This window comes from Calypte anna, chromosome 8 (assembly GCF_003957555.1).
Source record: "Calypte anna isolate BGI_N300 chromosome 8, bCalAnn1_v1.p, whole genome shotgun sequence".
Lineage (NCBI taxonomy): Eukaryota > Metazoa > Chordata > Aves > Apodiformes > Trochilidae > Calypte > Calypte anna.
Genome location: NC_044254.1, coordinates 3,219,859 through 3,238,018, shown reverse-complemented (window position 1 = coordinate 3,238,018; position 18,160 = coordinate 3,219,859). Strand labels below are relative to the sequence as shown.

The 18,160-nt window shown below is 39.5% G+C and overlaps 1 protein-coding gene across 1 annotated transcript in view; it reads right to left on the bottom strand.

Moving 5' to 3' along the window:
* Nucleotides 1-362: 362 nt before the first annotated feature.
* Nucleotides 363-18,160, bottom strand: part of EDEM3 (ER degradation enhancing alpha-mannosidase like protein 3) — a 29,348-nt gene continuing 11,550 nt past the window's right edge. Inside the window, exons 7-20 of the mRNA XM_030455077.1 lie at nucleotides 17,417-17,551; nucleotides 16,268-16,373; nucleotides 15,242-15,339; nucleotides 13,893-14,018; nucleotides 13,280-13,363; nucleotides 12,268-12,351; nucleotides 11,675-11,799; nucleotides 10,982-11,147; nucleotides 8,915-9,069; nucleotides 8,029-8,182; nucleotides 7,239-7,433; nucleotides 6,351-6,516; nucleotides 5,666-5,851; nucleotides 363-4,148 (exon numbers count right to left, since the gene is read on the bottom strand). Of these exons, the coding sequence (XP_030310937.1) occupies nucleotides 3,748-4,148; nucleotides 5,666-5,851; nucleotides 6,351-6,516; nucleotides 7,239-7,433; nucleotides 8,029-8,182; nucleotides 8,915-9,069; nucleotides 10,982-11,147; nucleotides 11,675-11,799; nucleotides 12,268-12,351; nucleotides 13,280-13,363; nucleotides 13,893-14,018; nucleotides 15,242-15,339; nucleotides 16,268-16,373; nucleotides 17,417-17,551 (2,181 nt within the window). The 3' untranslated portion in view covers nucleotides 363-3,747. The remainder of the gene's footprint in view (nucleotides 4,149-5,665; nucleotides 5,852-6,350; nucleotides 6,517-7,238; nucleotides 7,434-8,028; nucleotides 8,183-8,914; nucleotides 9,070-10,981; nucleotides 11,148-11,674; nucleotides 11,800-12,267; nucleotides 12,352-13,279; nucleotides 13,364-13,892; nucleotides 14,019-15,241; nucleotides 15,340-16,267; nucleotides 16,374-17,416; nucleotides 17,552-18,160) is intronic.

Here is an 18,160-nt window from a genome sequence, read left to right as displayed (position 1 = left end):
ACAACTTAAGACCCTTCAAGAGACTACCAAGGCAGAAGGTGACTTCACTCAAAGTACTCCAATCCCTGAAGTCCTGGTGACCCCAGAATAGCAGGCTGAAAAGTTCAGCTTCACTGGTGAGGCTGGGCATGCTTTTAAAAATGTTTCCTACTTTATAAATAGCATACAGACTGCTGAATGCTTGCACCAGGATTTAAATTTAGGGCTCCTGCATATTTATTTTCTTAATCCTAATTTCCATGGAAGAAAAGCCAGAATTAAAAAAAACAACAAAAAACAAACAAACAAACCCAAAAAACCAACTACCAAAGCCAAGGCAAACATGGCTGACTGGGGAATATGGAAATTAGTGTCAGCACAGCTTGACAAGAAAATTTACATTTTATTAAATCTTTACAATCAGCAATTATAATCAAGTACAGAATTATGTACACAGATTATATACATTTTAGCCCAGACTTTTACATCACAGTACATAGTTGCCCTTAGAAATATTGTATACACTTATCACCAGACAGTAAAACTCAACAATAGTGTTACAGCACCTGTTATTAGACATCTTCCATAAGAAAATATACGGCTGTAAATTTGGGCTGGCTGGAGAGAGGAAAAAAAAAAGTCTTAAAATCTGAACGTACAATATTTCATTCACAGAATGGGTTTTTTCCTGTGTTCTGACTGATGCCTTTTGTGTAAGATGTCCTGGTTTTAACCTCTCAACACACACACTTATTCATGCCTAGTGCTACTGGCAGGAGGAGGAGAACCAAAGCTGGGCTCAGTTTGAAACTTCATTAAGAAACAATAAATGTAAACAATTGAAAAAGTTCCCCCAAGATCAAATGAGAAATAAATTGGCTGATCTTAATTACATGGCACAGGGTAATAGCTTGCTCCAGCTGTGATTCCTGAATCCTTCAGTGTTTGGTACCATCTGAGTAACTGTACAAACCCACACAGCAAGAGGTGTTCACTGAGGAAGGATGCACGAGCAATATTACACATGGAGAGAGCAAACTGCTCAAAATTTGAGCAAAAGGTTTTGTTTTTTCAATGAATAAAATCTTTTTGCTTTTTAGGATGCAACAGAAAGCTGAACTGTTTTCAGAACAGAGTGAAAAGGTTAAACTAAAGCCTGTTACCCCATAAAGAAATACAAAGTCAAAATAACCTGAATAAAACTGTCTCCCCCCCCTCCCAAGTTTAGTCCTCCTATCCTCTTCCCCAAAAGGTCAACGATACCTGATTCAGTTTCACAAACAAAGCTGTGGTTCTCAGGATGGTTTCAAAGATAAAGTAGAACAAACTGAAAAAAAAAACCCAACAAAGAACAAACAAAAAAAAAATCCCACAAAACAAAACCCACCTCAAAAGGAAGGAGGCAACAGCTATCTGAGGTAGGCCACCACCAAAATGATGCTTCAGATCCATACTGAGTTCTGGGATGGCTCAAAATCCCTTAGAAGGAGAGCTAACATCTGCTACCAATAGATGTAGAAAAAGCTATTAAATAAAAATGAACTGGTGGTGGCAAGGAAAGTTCATCTCTTAATAAAATTTTATATCTACACCTAGATTTTCTGCAAGTAACGATAACCTTTAGTTGCTGTACTGACAGTTTTGAACAGTGACCTGAGGGCCTCTAGAGCTATAAAAATATTTCTCTTTCCACCAGAAGAGCTAAGCAGGCATGAAGATGTAGACCGTGTCAAAGAGCACAGGAACAAAAATTTCTTTTTGTTCTTTTTGTGGCACTGAGCACACACAGATCAAAGGTGTTAGGAGAGTGAAACCTTTTGATCTGCACCTGATGGTTTTGAGCCTGCAGCTGACTGACTGCACTTGGCCACATTGCTTCCAGCCCCAGTGCTAGCAGGGGAGCCCCATGTCCTGCAGGTGCAGACCAGGGCTCCAAGGACACTTAAAAGGCTCCCATGATCCAACTCTTTACTTGAAGAAACTCACACAAATAAAAAGCACTCTCAACTGAAAACCCTGGCTGCTTCCAGCTCCACTCATTCCATCCAAGCCTCCATACAGTTCTTTGTGCAAAGGAATTACAACTACATTTAAAAGCTAATTTTGTTTAAAAGGACACTTATTCTCTCTTTTGCTACTGCTTTGCTTCCTTCTCAAAATTAACTCCTACCCTAGTGATTCAGAGTTCTCACAGACAATATTCTGATTGACTGTCATGCTCTCAAAAAGGTGCCTGTGCATTTTGATATTCTTGAAAGCAAGTGTCACAAAGTATACATGTATATAACATTTGCCTGGCATTTCTCCATTCATACTGTACAGGAGTATACATAAATAAATACAGTATGGCTGTACTAATTAACAGTTGCATATTCAGCACGCATAACTTCACCAGCTAAATGAAAGGTGCACTTCAGATTGGGTTGTTTTTTGTTTTATTCCATTGATGAATATAAACCTTCACTTTTAGCCTGGTGTAGCATATAGGCAGTGTTAATTTATTCTTCAACGTAAAACAATTCTTTGAACCACAATCTACTAAAAGCAGTTTTTATAAATCAAGTTAATTAGTTTTTGGCAGTTTCTTCGGACACAGTCAAAACATCTCTCTGTTGTTTAACATCCCCATTTTGATTTAAAAAATGTTTTTCATAATAGGGATAAGAAACTCCCAGAGTAACACACCAGTCCCCCTCACAGCTGATGCCACCACACCTTGAACTATGGACCCAACAGGCAAAATGGTTGCAGTTCACTACTGGTACTGGCCTCATTGTCTTAAATGTCATCACACACACAGAAGTTGCATATAAAAAGAATTACAATGAAGTCAAGCTGTTAAAAGTCAGACTCGTAGAAAAAGGAAGATTTTTGTTACAGCTGATCTAGTTTCTCTTGTGTCCTTTTAGAGGATTATTGCCAGTTTAAATTCTGTGTCTCAGGGTAGACTGAGGTTTTTCCACCTGGAAGGCCAAAAGAAATTCCAGAAACTCAACATCTGCCTCATCCACACTGTACCTTAACTTTGAGCACAAGTTTCACACCACACTGCAAACAAACCTTTCTCTGGCAGACCCCAAGGCTGGCTTCCTCTCCCTGATGAAACCTGCCTACCAAACACACGTTGCCTTTGGTTTATGCAGTTTCTTTAGCTGAAAGCAGAGCAGAAGGGAAAACTCACATGTCCTTGTGGTCATTCTTCATGGTAACAGATGGAAGGAGGATAAACAACACTACATCTCCATATGATGTGTCAGGACAGAAATCAAACTGCTTTGAGCTGTGTCTTTAAGACAGGACAACTGGAAACACAATTTCACCTGCTTTCAGTCCAGCAGAGATGAGGGAAACAGCACCTTCACCCCACTCAGAGCAGTGGCTGACCTCCTGCCTTCAGGTGCTCTCACCAGTAACTGTTGTGTGGCATCTGAACCTCTCATGTTCAACTTTTGCTTTCCAGAGACCAAGGGAGTGTGACCTCTTGGAGCCTGGAGGGCAGAAGTTGGGCTCCTTCTCTGAAGAAGCCTCTTGGGTGACAGCACCATGCAGTGGAGCCAGACAAACACATCAATTGCACGTTCCCATTTTGAAACAGGAGAAATCAAAACAACACAAAGAGCATGTGCTGGATTTCTGTGGTAATTTCCAGGTGAAACCTGGCTGCTCATCACAATACTGAATAAGTTTTCTAGTTCTCAGATATCAGGGCCTCACTTCTACCCAAACAGTTCTCCATTTGTTTACTAACAAATAAGTTATTATTCCAAGTCATAGCTCATCCTTTTCCATCATTTCAAATGCTTCTATATCTTCATTCCAGTCTGCTAATATGGATTCCATAGGTTGAACTTTACTATCCCAATTAACCTTGGAATCTGACTCTGTTTCAGTCTTTTGTTCCTGAGGCTGGTGATCTCCCTGTGTACATGCTGGCTCTGAAGCACCAGCCTCATCACTTCCAGGGATGTAGGAATCCTGATTAGAAATGGAAACACTGTCACTGTCTGCATCAGCAGGAGGGAAAGAACCAGGGTCAGTAACATCAGAGTCATCTTCAGGCTCCTCACTGACTGCACCAACATCCTGAGATGCTGAAATAGCTTCTTCTGAATTCTGTTTATTTGAATCACTTTCAGGTAACTTCTGGTCCATATTCTCCATTTCCAAGTCTTTGGGAGGGGAGAGAAAAAAAAAAAAAAGTGTTTTTAAAAAACTTGGAAAAGCAGCATTTTGTTATGTGTTTCAAATGAAAGGTCACTTCCCTTGGCCTCATTTCCTCAAGGAAGGGCAAGACTTCCCTTGATGTGATAATTTAATGTTATCAAAGAGCATATTATTATTATCATGTTATTAATATTATTAAGGAGGGAGGTGAGGGAAGACATCTAAACACATTTTAAATTATAGCAAACAATACAGTGAGACTACTGTTGGTTCTTCAAACTTGAGTAGTGACTTCTGGGTCAGTGCTCGTTGCCATTCTTCAGTCTTAACCAAATACCCACTGTGTGCACTGAATTTTAATACCAGATTTTAAAGAGCTTCCAGAGCCACCAGGATCCCACTTGTAAGTGAGTGGGAATCAGACAGAGCTTCATAAGTTTACTGAATTGTGAATTAGAGAGACATCTCCCCTCAAAGCACCTAAAATTCAGGTCTCAGGAGCTGATTCAGCTTTGTCACAGCTGCTGGATTAAAACATGGAGATTGCTCTGGAGTTTGATGCTTACAGCTAGTGCACAGGACAATAATATTCCAACACTTCTAGGGAGCTTAACTGCATATGCCATTTTTAACATGGGATACTTACTGCTATCAATAATGTAGTTTGGAATCATTTTACCTTTAAAGATTGTTGCTGGAATACCAAACGGAAGCAAGAGGAAGGGGGGAAAAAGCAGATATGGATTACAAATCCTCAAATGCAGAGCTATCTGTTGTAATTAGTATTTTGTTAGTTAGAGCAGCTTAACCACAGTTATAAACAAGAGGAATTTGTAAGCAGCTATGGAGAAACAACACTGTAGCTTTCAGCATAGCAGCTCTGCGAACATGAAGAAAATAAACACTGCTTTAATAGAGATATTTGTTCTTATATCCTCTGCTTGAACAAAGCTTACAAAAGAAAAACCTAGAATTTTCTGCCATATGCAAACATTTAAATGGGGAATGCCTTAGCTTGCAGTTTTTCCTCTATTACAGAAGAAAAAAATGCAAAACATCTGAGGTCAGCAACCTTGTTTCTCATGATAACCACTTCTCCTTAGACAGGCAAAATAGTTTCAACAGTTGTCTCTTTTATTTTGGGTACCAGGATTGTCACTGGAGAGCTCAATAAGAGAGGCATTTCCAATGTAGGGCACTGCAAACACTATTCCTGACACCACTTCAAAGCAGATTATGACAAAAAGGGTTCAAAAGGAATCCAAAGGCTGTATTTTCTTGGTAGACAAACTGACATTTAACTTCTGAACAGCATTTCTGGATGTTAATGTCAACTTGAGGGGGAAGAAGTTAAAGACATCTCAGATAATGGTTTTCTTATCAAAGAACCAATACCAATGTCAGTCAGAAAATCAGAGCTATCAGATAATGCCTTTGCACCTTCAGAATCTCTGCTGTCCATTTCACATTGTGCCACAGCACAGATGGAAGATCAATTTGTATAAATAACCTCTACTCTTACCTCTGTCTTTTGCTTTATCAGAAAGAAGCACCTCCACAGCTTCATACTCCTGGATTGCATCCAGTATTATGTTTCCTTCCTTGTTAAAGAGGAAGAGCATGGGAATTGTGATATCATCTGTGTTCTTTCCATCACCTGCCATTTGGAAGAGAGGAGCTGTGTCACTGCTGCTTCCCTCGTTGTCATCTAGCCAGATGCACACAAAAGGAAAACCAACAAAACTCCTGTTAGATAAAAAGACAACTCTGAACTCCAGCAGTTTTTCAGCACCCTCCTACTGCCTACTCAGTTAAAGGATTCCAGCAGAAAATAATAAGTTGGCTGTAGGAAGCAAGAAGCCAACCTGTACACTTGTTTTCCTGAACATTTTTCATTTGCATCTCAAGTTCTCCTCAGCAGATCAGACAGCACTATTGCAACACTCAATAATCCTTAAAATAACAACTTTTATTCTGCAGAAACACTTTCAATCACCCATCCCAATTTGTTTAGCTTCACTTTCTTGGTAGAACCAGACAAAACCAGAATATTTCCTCATCTTCTGAATGCAGATGCAGTTGGAGTGCTGTACTGGAGTTCTGTCATCTCAGGCAGCTTAACAGCTTCTTGTCAGCTCTCCAGTATGTTCAAATCTATAAAATACAGGTTGCATCTACACAAGTGAAGAACTTAAAATGTTATTTACCAATAACAATGCCTCCTATTGCTCCAGCTTTCTGAATGTTTCGTGCCTTTTCAGCAAACATGCACTGGCCTCTCTGCATCAGAGCAATTTTCTCTTTCACTGCTTCAGGATTAGTGATCTCTGAGCATCCATTATATGGCTTAATGGTTGCAACAAATCCTCTTGTCTGGGAAAATAAACCAAAAAGGACAGAATTACAGCACTAGGTTCAAAGTTGCAAAAGATTCCCAAGCACTTCTGTTTCTTCAGTTCATCTAATAGATTTAGCATAGCCTTCTGTCAGTGCAGGCAGCAGGAGTTCTAAGGAGTGAAGAAGGACACAGTGAGAACCTAACTCTCATATTCAGTGTATTCTGTCTGCCAACAGCTGTCTCTGGAAAAATTGTATATGGGAACTGCTATTCTGGCACTCCTCTTTGGGGCTGAAGTCATGGGGCATTCCTGCTGCTTCCACTAGGGGACCAGTGCCTCTGTAGGATTTGCTGCTTCCATCTAGATACAGCCCTTTATAAAGGCTTGCACAAAACCAGCCTAACCTAAACTCTAGAAGGGTTTCTGCAAATTCATGGCTGCCACAGTAGGAAAACCTTTTCTGAAATTAATATCTCTTAAGATGTGCACTGCAGATTATTTACCTTTGTTTCAAAAATTACAGGAGGTTTGTGTTTTATATCCTACAGCATGACTGGTGACTCAGGAGCAGAGCATGGGCCACAGACTCAATCTAAGACTGTCACTGCTGTCATTCTGTCACTGCTGCACCCTCTCATTTAAACCATTTTAATTAATTGATCACCTTGAAACAATACCAGCTCCATACAATTTTGGTGGATACAGTGAGGAAAGTAACAAAGTTAGGAACAGATCACACACGTGCATCTTACATACCCCTGCTTTGTGTTTGGATAAGTCCATCCCAAACTGTGCTGGTCCAGCAGTCAAGACCACCCTCCCAAAAAAGGGATGGGAAACAATCTGAACAGCACGAGGAGGGAGCTGCTGCTCTTTCTGCTGCTGACTGGAGAGTTCAATCATTTCCTGCATGAACCTTAAGCCATCTTCAGCATCAAGTGAACTTGCTGCCTGAGAAGTAAAGAGAAATAGTTTCTTCTCAAATGTTTGAGAAACTTTGGGAAACAAAGTAGTTTGTTTTGCTGGATCACTGTGATCACAATGATTGTTAAATAGAGTGTGTGCTCATGGGCTCTCATTCATAATTTTAAATTAAAAAATTTTTTTAGCATCTCCATCACACTGGAGACTAAAAATATCTACGCATACAGAGCCCCTGAACAGAATTATCTCACCATGCAAATTAATATTTTCAGATAAGAATGTCCAAGTGATGAAGTTAACAGCATAACAGCCTCTAATTTAATGGAAGATTAGTTACAAGTGATGCTGAGGTAAAATACTAACAAGCATCAAACTAATACAGCTGTGTAGTGTAACAGGGCAACCAGGTGCCCCTAATTGCCAGGGAGTGGGCATGAGCTTGTGTTAAGCCCACCTATGCCTAATTAGGGGCACCTGGTTGCCTTGTTGCACTACACAGCTGCATATTCAGCTCATGTGCCCCTTCCACAGCTGGGGTGTCCCTCCTGAACCTCCAGTATCAAATACCATTGTTAGCAGAATTTCCAGTAAAGTTTTCAGGTGTAGCACTGTCAGGCCTTACTTGCACTGCATGCTGTACTAATTGTACTCTTCCATCTTTCAGATGGATCAAGCTGACTCCCATCTTCTTCAGTATCTCCAGGTGTTCAGGATTACTGGCCATGAAATCTCTGGCTCTCAAAGGTGGCTTTGGTCCACTTCCCAAACTCTCTTCTCTGCCAAAACATATTAAGAGATCAAAGCTTTATAAAGCAGATTATTCTCAGAACATAACTCTCACATTATTCCTACCACCCCAAGTTGAGTACAAGCTTTGCTACAATGCAACTCCCAGTCAAACGATCTTTTTCAGAAGTTGTAGATGTTATAAAAACAATGATGGTGCAAAAAGCACACAGTGCTGATAAAACTGCCACATACTATCTCTGATCCCTAAATGGTCTCCCCATTACTGTAAGCCTGATTAAAACCAGTTTTCCTCATAGAGCTGCTGTTTGTTTTACTCATGAAGTGTGGATATCAGGGGTGGTCAGAAGGATAAACTTACCAAGCTTTAAAAGACTGCCCTAAATTCTTCAGAACAGGTGATGTTATGAAAGCATGACTTGATTATAACAAAGAAGAGTTGCAGAATTGTTCAAGAGACTCCAGAAATTAATTTTACAAACCCAAGCTTTATATTTCCTGTAATACCTGGGCCACAATTCCCACTCGAGTATGTGGCTCATTAAGCATCTTTTGCATTGAAAGGCTTGCTGATTGCTACTGGAAATTAATTAAATCTTGCTGCTGATGCCAGAGCATAACTGATTTTTCCTGGGGTGGCCATCCACTCCAAAAGGACTCTGAATTCAGCCAAACTCCAGCACCACCTCATATTTCTCCTGTGCATACCAGACCCCTTCCACTCACCCCTACACTAACAGAAGAGAAAATTTTCATCTTACACTCTGGAGATTCCCCTGGGACAGCTCTTATCCACCACATTTTTCAGAGGTTCACGAATACTCTGAGCAAACATTGGGTCATTTGGGAAAAGAATCTGGGTGTTTGGACAGGTCCAGTCAAAGTTACTGTCATCCAGCTCTGTGTATTCTGTAGTCTAAAACAAAAGATAAACATCACCTATTAAAGATGCAAGTTAGATTTTTATACCAAGGAAATCAACAGATTTGCTACCATGAAGCACTCTGTGTGCTCAGAATGTAAAGCAGCTGAATGCAATCTGTGTCCCACAGCCACAGGGCTTCCAGGAATGAAGAGGATGTCACTCTTGACACACCTCCCAATGACAACCAGTGTAACACAGCCCCTTTCTAGGCACAGAAATACAACATGAGCTCTAATTTGTAGGGTACCAACCTTGCATCCACAGTTTCTAGCATCTGTTTTGCAGGATCAGCTAATTCTTTACTGGCACACAATATTTCTCAAGCCCACTTGTGACATAGCTCCTGTCCCTGTGTTTCTGTGTGCTGGGCAACTAAAGGAAGTAGTTGCAATTTCATTTGGTATTTCCTTTATCCTGAGTGGAGCAGCTGCAGGCATTAGGTAATTCTTGTTTTGTATCACTAAGAACATTGCACCCTTACACACAAATAAAAGATTCTCCTCCTCAGGAGCCATAAGGACTTGCAAGGCTGAATGGGCAGGGATGAAGCTACACAGAATTCAAACAATCTCCATTTTCAGAAAAGACGAGAGTTCACATTTGCACAAACTGGCTCTTGTAACACATGAAACCACACAGAACATGGACAGTCATTTAAAGCCATATTTAGCCTGGTCTTAGTTTTGCAAAAAAATGGTTGGATAACCAGCAAGTTGGTTTTCTTACCTATAAAAATTTATTTACTATTTATCAACTTGTAAGAAACCCTGTTTGCACTACATATCAGCTCATTAAAAATTAAGTAGCTTAGTTTACTGAAATAAACACTTAGTGTGTTCTTAGTGTGACAAACAGTAGGGCCATCACTTAGGAGATAAGGTCTTGCAAGCACTACTGCAACATTCACCACAGTGAGAAAAGACCTTTCCTGTTCATGAGAAAAAAAACACAAACAGGGTGCTCAGTTGCTGCTACCAACTCCCTCACAGATATTTATATTGAAAATAAATTCACATTCCATTTTTTCTTACCAATTTTTCCCCTCAGATAAATTATTAAAAGAGTAACATACTTATTTTGTTGACACTATTTACTCAAGGGAAGAGATTCTCCCCCTCTGCTCTGCTCTTGTGAGACCCCCCTGGAGTTGTGTGTCCAGTTCTGGAGTCCCCAACATCAGAAGGACACAGAGCTCCTGGAAGGTGTCCAGAGCAGAGCCACTGAAATGCTCAGAGGGCTGAGCAGCTCCCTGGGAAGCCAGGCTGAGGGATTGGGGTTGTTCAGCCTGGAGAAGAGGAGGCTCCCAGGTGAGCTCAGAGCAACCTTCCAATATCTGAAGGGGCTACAAGAAAGCTGGGGGAGGGCTTTGGGCACTGGTGTGTAGCAACAGGACAAGGGGAAATGGTTGAGAACTCGAAGAGAGGAGATTTAGGTTGGACATGAGGAAGAAATTCTTTCCTGTGAGGGTGAGGAGACACTGGAACAGGTTGCCTAAAGAAGCTGTGTCTCCTTCCTCAAAAAAAAATTCAATTTGCCAAGCAACAAAAACTTAGGCATGTTGTTGCAAATATTTTGGAAAAAATAACAGAAAATAAAGATTAAAAGATCATAGTGTGTTATTTTCAAATTTAGAAAGAGGCTCATTCCCCACCTCTGTATAAATACTGCTAATATTCCACAGCTTCTTCTCAAGATTGGGTGGTGCAGAATCGATCATGGGAATGTTATTCACATTCATGTGACTGTCACTGTGCATGTAATGAAATCATTAATTTTAAACAAAGTGTTGAAGCTGGTGTACTTTCAACTATGATTTTTCCTGATTTTTTTCCATTACCTCTCATTAAAAAAGGAACTGCTTCAAGCCCCACTAAAACTAATTTAGATCTGAGCTATTACTTACTGTATTTTTTTTAGAGATGGTTTGGTTTGTAGTGGAAAGCCAGAGTGGTAACAGATGAGCTTCAGTAGTGAAGATATAATCCTCAATGTCAAAAATCATGTCCTCCTTGTCAGCAAACAGCAGGTAAAGGTATTTAAACATCTCAGCCAGAAAGAAAGAGTCCATTCTATGGAAAAAAAAAAACAAAACCAACACAACTATGTCATGTAGGAATATCCCCTTTTTTCTAGAACATCAGTAAAACAAATCCTGCAAATATTGCTGTATCTCTGAGGTCTTCATGACTACAATTGCTGAACTTAATTCCAATGTCATTCATTTCACTTGGAAGAAACTGAAGGGAAATGATTCATCATGTTCATCAAGATGGCATCTAGAAATAACAAGCAAACCTCTTTACAGACTCCTAGATTTGAAGAATGTTTTGTTTGAAAGTAATTCCTGCATTGCTCTGAGAAATGAAATTCATGAAATATTATGATGAAATATTAAATATTAAGGTAAAAATATTCTTACATAACAAACTATAAAGTTACTGAAACAGTTTACAGGCTATGACAAACAGGCAATGTAAGACTTGGATATCAAACTGCAGACAGCTACCCAAAAAGTCAATGAATTTGGTTATTTAACAGGGTAATTAGATTTTTTCTATCATCATTTTATGAGAAAGATGATTACAGAGCTGCTTACCTGTCCTCATGACTTCCTGTACGAACATCCTTCATTGCAGCAAACCCACAGGGTACTCTTGCATACTTGTTCAAGTTTTCTATCAGTGTTTTTCCTACTTCTAAATAGTAAGGGTCCCCAGTAGCCTAGAAAAGAAACAAAGCAAAAAAACCCACACAGGTGTGCTTAGACTTGCTGTGCAATTAGCAGCTTTCTTTCCTCATGATGATTTATTAATTGATACAGCTATGCAGATAAGCACACAGAAATACTTACAGAAACACAAGACATTCAAGCATTGCTCTTCTTTGCAAAGTACAAGTGGCTTTTGCCCTTAAACTTCTAAGATCTCTTTTATGAGAGATCAGAAACACCAAAGTCTCTTAAAAAATATGGGCCTTAACACTTTTCTTTCCAATTCTGGGCATTTAAAAACACATTCTTCAAACAGTTTTTGATAGCCAATACTTTCATCTTGTTTATTTACAGAACTGGCTCTAATAGATAAAACAAGCTACTGATGTGCTGCTCATTCTGTGAAGAAATAAAACACCAGCAAAAGCCTGGGTGCTAGACAAAGAGCCCAAAAGTCAGAGCAATGAGAGTGACCTTACCTTGTACAAGAAATAAGTGCTCTCAGCAAATTCAGGCCTTAGGGGGTGCTGAGCCCAGTGAACTCTGAAGTCTGTTGTGAATGCCTGAGGAAGAAAAAGGACAGAAATAAATGGAAGAATTAAAACCAAAGCCAGGTTTAGTTTGAATCCTCCATTAACTGTGTTACACCCGCTGAGGCACACAGCAGAGGAGGAGTTTCAGGAGGCTGACCTCTGTCCAGTTAGCACTTCTGAGGCCAAAACCTAAACCAGTGCTCTTGCCACCTTTTTTTGTTTTGGTTTGGGTTTTGTTTACCATTTTAATAGAACTCAAAAGAAAAAAAAAATCATTCCAGTGGTTGGAGAACATTCTTTGGTCTCAGCTTCCACATCAGGTGGATGCAATGTCACTTAAAGTGCTCTCTAACAGAAATAAGCTTGCACTAGGGGAAAGTCAGAATTACAGAGGGAGTCAGAAGCTCTCATGGACTGAATATACACATACACAGAATAAAGACACACTTGAGCAGGTAAACAAGATTTTCTGTGCAGAATTAACTTGTTCAAAGATTACACTTGAAACATCTACAGATATGTATCTACTTTCAAAGACATTATGCAGACTTTCAGAACATCCTCTAAGAACAATTCACTCTTTAGTTTCCTTCCTTGACTTAATGACTGTGATCTTTAGCACTAAAGCTGTTCTATTAAGCTACTGCTACGTGTGCTTATACAAATGTTTTATACTGAGATGAGTCAAGGTCAATTTTGAAAGGCTGAAATATAAAGCAAAGCAATTATTAACAGCAGCAGCTTCCTCTGTGCTGATTACAGCACCAGTGCAGAAAGAGTATTTCATACTCAGCTCAGAGTTGTAATACATGCAGAACTGTAAATCACATCAGAACATGGTGGAAATGAGCCTCTGGCTTTAATGACACACACACCTGCTATTCTTTCAAATGGATATCTGAGATGGCTCAAACTGAGGTAAGAATCAGTTTATATGGTCAAAGAATTACTGCCTTACCTCTGGAAGGAAGTTATGCTTTTTTATAACCTGATACAGCATCTCATGAGTTTCAATAGCAGGTCTAATATCACCCTTCAGCACCTAAAATTCAATAATAAAATTAAAACCAATTCAATTTTAATTAAAAAAAACATGCAGAGGAGTAATATTCAAAGTTAGACACACTCACTGTCTTCATGTAAAGCTACAGACCCATTTCTACAATTCCTGCAGATACCAACTGTAAATATTGCCCCCTCTCAGTGTAAGCTGTAGATATTTTGTAAGAGTTTATAAGGAAAACCAGTGAGCTCATAAAAACCATTGTCTATGCAGAATAAGGATTTCTGTCACTTACAGAGAGCTGTGGTGGATATGTGACTTAGTTAGAGGTAAATGACACACAAAGAAGAAAGACTACTGAAAAGGCAGCATAATTGGAGTGTTCTCATGAGTATGAGTGAAGGAAGCAGATCACACAGAATACTGCACTGAAGTCACAGGAGGAGTGAGCACACAAATCCTCATTCAGTATTTTTGAAAACCCAGTTACTAAGCTTGACTTGTAAATTACATATCCAGTCCATTTAATAGATTTTGAAGTCACCTGCACAGGGATTTTAAACCTTACCTGCAATCCAGGGAAGAAAGCTAGCAAGGAATCCATCCAGGTCCTAGCATTTAGCATTGGTTTATGGATATGAACATCAAGAAGAAGGGGTGGTTGGCTGATGTACCTCATGATGGCATCGTAGTGCTGACAAACATCAGAAAAATCAGGAGTATTATCAATACATTCTACAAACCAGAGTGTGGCATTTGATTTCAATGGAAGAACCAAACTCCTCCTCATGAATACATCTGGCAGTGCACAGTAGTTTCCAGTTTTGGAAGCTAAGAGCAGCAATAACTACTGCAGAACTCCACAGTGTTACACGTGCAACACACATCATGTTTTCCAAGTCACACACATACACCAAACTATATTCAGCAGCCACATGATGAACAAGCAGCTATCACAGTTAAGGTGCACTTATTTTGGCTAAATCTTAAAGCCCACACTAAAAAAGCAGAAATGGCTTTCTCTGAACAAGGTAACTCTAAAGCAAATGCATCACAGGAGAAGAAAGTGAAGAGGAGGTAGAAAAAAACACAATAAAACAGCTGGACTTGATTGCTCAGAACTTCACAACCCACTGGCTCACTTGTCAGCTTCCAACCTTATACTCCCCAAGATAAATGTTTTCTGGAGCACAGAGGTACAATCATGAGCATGTGAGCCAATCAATAGGAACCAGTTAACAGACATTAATTACTGAGGCAAAATAAAACAATGGTGGCTGCAGGTTATGAATATGAAGCTCTCCTGATGTCTGAAGTGTCATAATAGGCCTTTAGATACTAAAGGTTTCCAGTTTTAACACTGCTTATGATATAAAGTCATGCTATATGATATAATTTGATGATATAAAAGGATTTTATTGGATATTAACGTTTTCAAAAGCAAGAATAATGATGCTGACAAAGTTGCTTAGTAATGGTTAATTTAGCAATCTAAGTGTGCTTTTCAGCTTCATTAAATGGGCCTCAGACTCTGCAGTACAATGCAAGATCTGGACTTTGCTTTTCAGATATTGTTTATTGCTCCAGGAGAGACAGAGATCACGCCATGGTTTGTAACAAGAGGCCCTTACACCATTTTACAGAAGCATTTCTACTACTGCATTCTCCAAGGTGATTTGAAATAGCTTTTCCCATGCTGGAAACATAGGAAAAGGTCTGGAAGATCCTGATTTTCATTGCATGGGGTTAAAATAGCTCCTCAGGTGACACTTCATCCAAGATTAGTGAAAACTCCAGCTGGCATTAAACACATCAGAAGTCACAGAGATTCTAGCTCTTCATAGGCTAAGAGCTGACTGACAGCACAATTAAACTTGTCTTAAAGAAGGCACAGACCCTAACAAGGTCTTAACTCACCGTGTTAAATCGTTCCAGGAAGCTGTCATCACCCAGCAAGACATAAGCTTTTAATAAATATTCATAATATGAATCTATTCCTGCTCCGACTCCACTATCTAGAAACAGGAGAAAATGAAAAGGTGGTGTTACTCTTAAGTAGCTATTGGGTACTTTCACTTGGTTTCATTTTGATTTTAAAGGCTCTATCAGTAAAAGGAAAAACCTCTTATCACTAGAACTAAGAGATGGTGTTCTAGTGTCAGAACAGACACGATGGTGTCTGTGTACACAATGAAGTTGTTCAAGTTGTGACTGAACTTCTGAACTCTGCTCATTCATTTCAAGATGCTGGCTGAAACCACTAAAGACACTGGCAAAGGAGTTTTCATAATATGAAAGAGGGAGAGACCTCTGTGGTCCCTAAGCTATTTGAAATGCCACTTCATGCATCTGTTTTCATACCGGGCAAACAATATTTTTTAGGTACTAGTTCTTCCCTGTTTTATCCCCTTCTTGAAGCATTCACTGTACAATAAATGCAAGCTGCTTAAACTAGACACCTGGAAAGGTTTAAATACAAGTTACTTCACCAACTCATTTCTGCTGTCCTTTGGGATTTATTCACTAATTTATATATATACAGTTTTGTCAGGAGACTTTGTTCCACTTTGCACACACAAAGAGATCACTACTGGCTGCCACACACCACCATTTTTACATTTTTCCTATGCTTCTCTAGTAGAATGCCTCAAAATTACTCCCAAAGCATCCCCCTTCAGTCTTACAGTGAAGCAGAGAACAATTTCTTTGCAATGAATAAAACAAACCCAATTTCTCTACCAAAACTCATTTTCAGGGTAAAGTCAGGCTACATTTCTCCAGCACTAAAAGGATGTAACTCCACTTGCCTGTCCCATCAATATTTTTAAACAATCCAGAGATTTAAATAATCCAGTATGTTGGGGAGAGGGAAAGCATCCAAGATTTTTTTTTCTTGCCCAAGCCCAGCTGTAGTCACTCGTTCAGAGTCAGAACACCCCTCACCTTTTCGGACCCAGTCTCCTGTGTGGATGTTGATTGTAACACCCACTAAATTGCTGCTGCGTTGCCTCTTCTCCCAGATGAAATCCAGAGCTTTCCGTGCATATTCCTGCAACAACAAAAACCATCCAGTAAAGGAAGTTATAGAGAAGCAAGTACTAGAGACTGCTGTTCTTTGGTCAGCTGAAATAATTGGGAAGTAATAGATGGTTTTTATCTAGCAGCTACAAAACTGAGGCAGCAGGATGGTCAGGTAGTGATTTGCTGGTTAGAGGATGGTGCTTGTCTGAGGTGCTGTTTGCCAGTACACAGTGTGCTCCTGGGCAAGTCGTGTCCTTCCACACCAGTTTCCCACTCTAAAATTCAGGAGACTGGAAGCTAAGTAAAAAAACAACAACAAAGAAAAAACCAAAACCATCCTCAGAATCACTATTCCTGAGCCTCTTCAGACACCTCAAGGTGGAGCAGCAGCCCCTTTCTGCTAGTATACAAGTTACTTCTTATGTGTATAAAGAATGTGTGTACATCTGCTCAACAAAATGGCTCTGAATTGACAAAAACTTCTACAGGATTTTAGAATTCTGAGTTTTACCAGAACACTCAACACAGACCCAGCTCTGCTTCCACAGAGTTCCAAGCAGCTGCCAGGCCCATACTGAAAGATTTCAAAGACTTCTAATCTGAGAAAAAAACACAGGTTTTTGGGTATTATATCAAGGAATACTTGCAAATATTTTCAACTGGCTTCTTGTTGACCATATGCCCTTAGATACATCCTGCACAGCTGCAGGGGGACCATACGAGTATGATTTTTTCTTCTTAATCTGCATTCTAAGGAACAAGTGTCTCACTTTTCTTCTTCCTAGTCATGCCCTGAAGTTTTGCAAGTATTATCCTTTAACTGGCCTGCAGTATATTTATCTTGTTTGCTTCTGTATTCCTGTAACTGCTTTCAAACAAAATTACTTTCAGTTTTAAAAGCAAATTAATACTTTTAGAAAAAAGCTTGCAAATACAAGAAATCTTAAGACACACAAATATTTTGTGCAGAAGAGCCAAGTTTATCCATTTGATAAACTCAGTTTTTCCAAAATTAACAAAATGGAACACTAATACCTAATCCCATGGAACAAAATCCAGTGGAAAACCAACCTCAAATATGGATGTTCCTGTGAATCGGCTCAAAGCTGCAAACTCAAGGATCAAGGTCCCAGCACAGGCTGTGCAGGTATCAGTTTCTGTCCCTGTTCGTGCCTCTGGATGCCTCACACCAAATTTTAAGTTAACCTAGAGAAAAGATCAACATCTTTATTTTTACAAGCTGAAAGAATTCACTCTCTCATGACAGCTCTCTATATAACCCTTGCTTTTCACAAAGAGAAGAAAAATTAAAAATCACCCCCAGTTTTGCTCATAGTTTTGCTCTGCTTTACCACATACCATACAACTCAAAACATGCAGGTAAAATTATCCACAAGTACCCAAAATACTTAACCCTACAAAACCATGGCTGGCCCAGCCAGCTGTTGCCTCATTCACTGGATACCTGAAGAGCAGAAAACAACCCTGAAAATCTAATTCTAGCAATTTACTTATCAGCAAATCAGAAACTCAGAGCTTCACAAGTGCTGGTGAAAATTAAGATTTGTAAATACCTCACTCCTCCTGGCTCCAAAGGAATACCTGCTAGAGGGACCTGCTTTTGTTGTGGGCACAACTTCCTGCCTTCTGGCAGAAATGAATGTCAAACTGAACACTCTGAATTAGATATTTTCACTAGAAAAATGCTGACTTAGTGAGCCTAAACTTTTAATTTATGGGGAAGTTTCCAATCAAAGCCACAACTTGCAAATTCAGTGGATGACATGCACAAGAAGTACTTTTCCATCACTGACA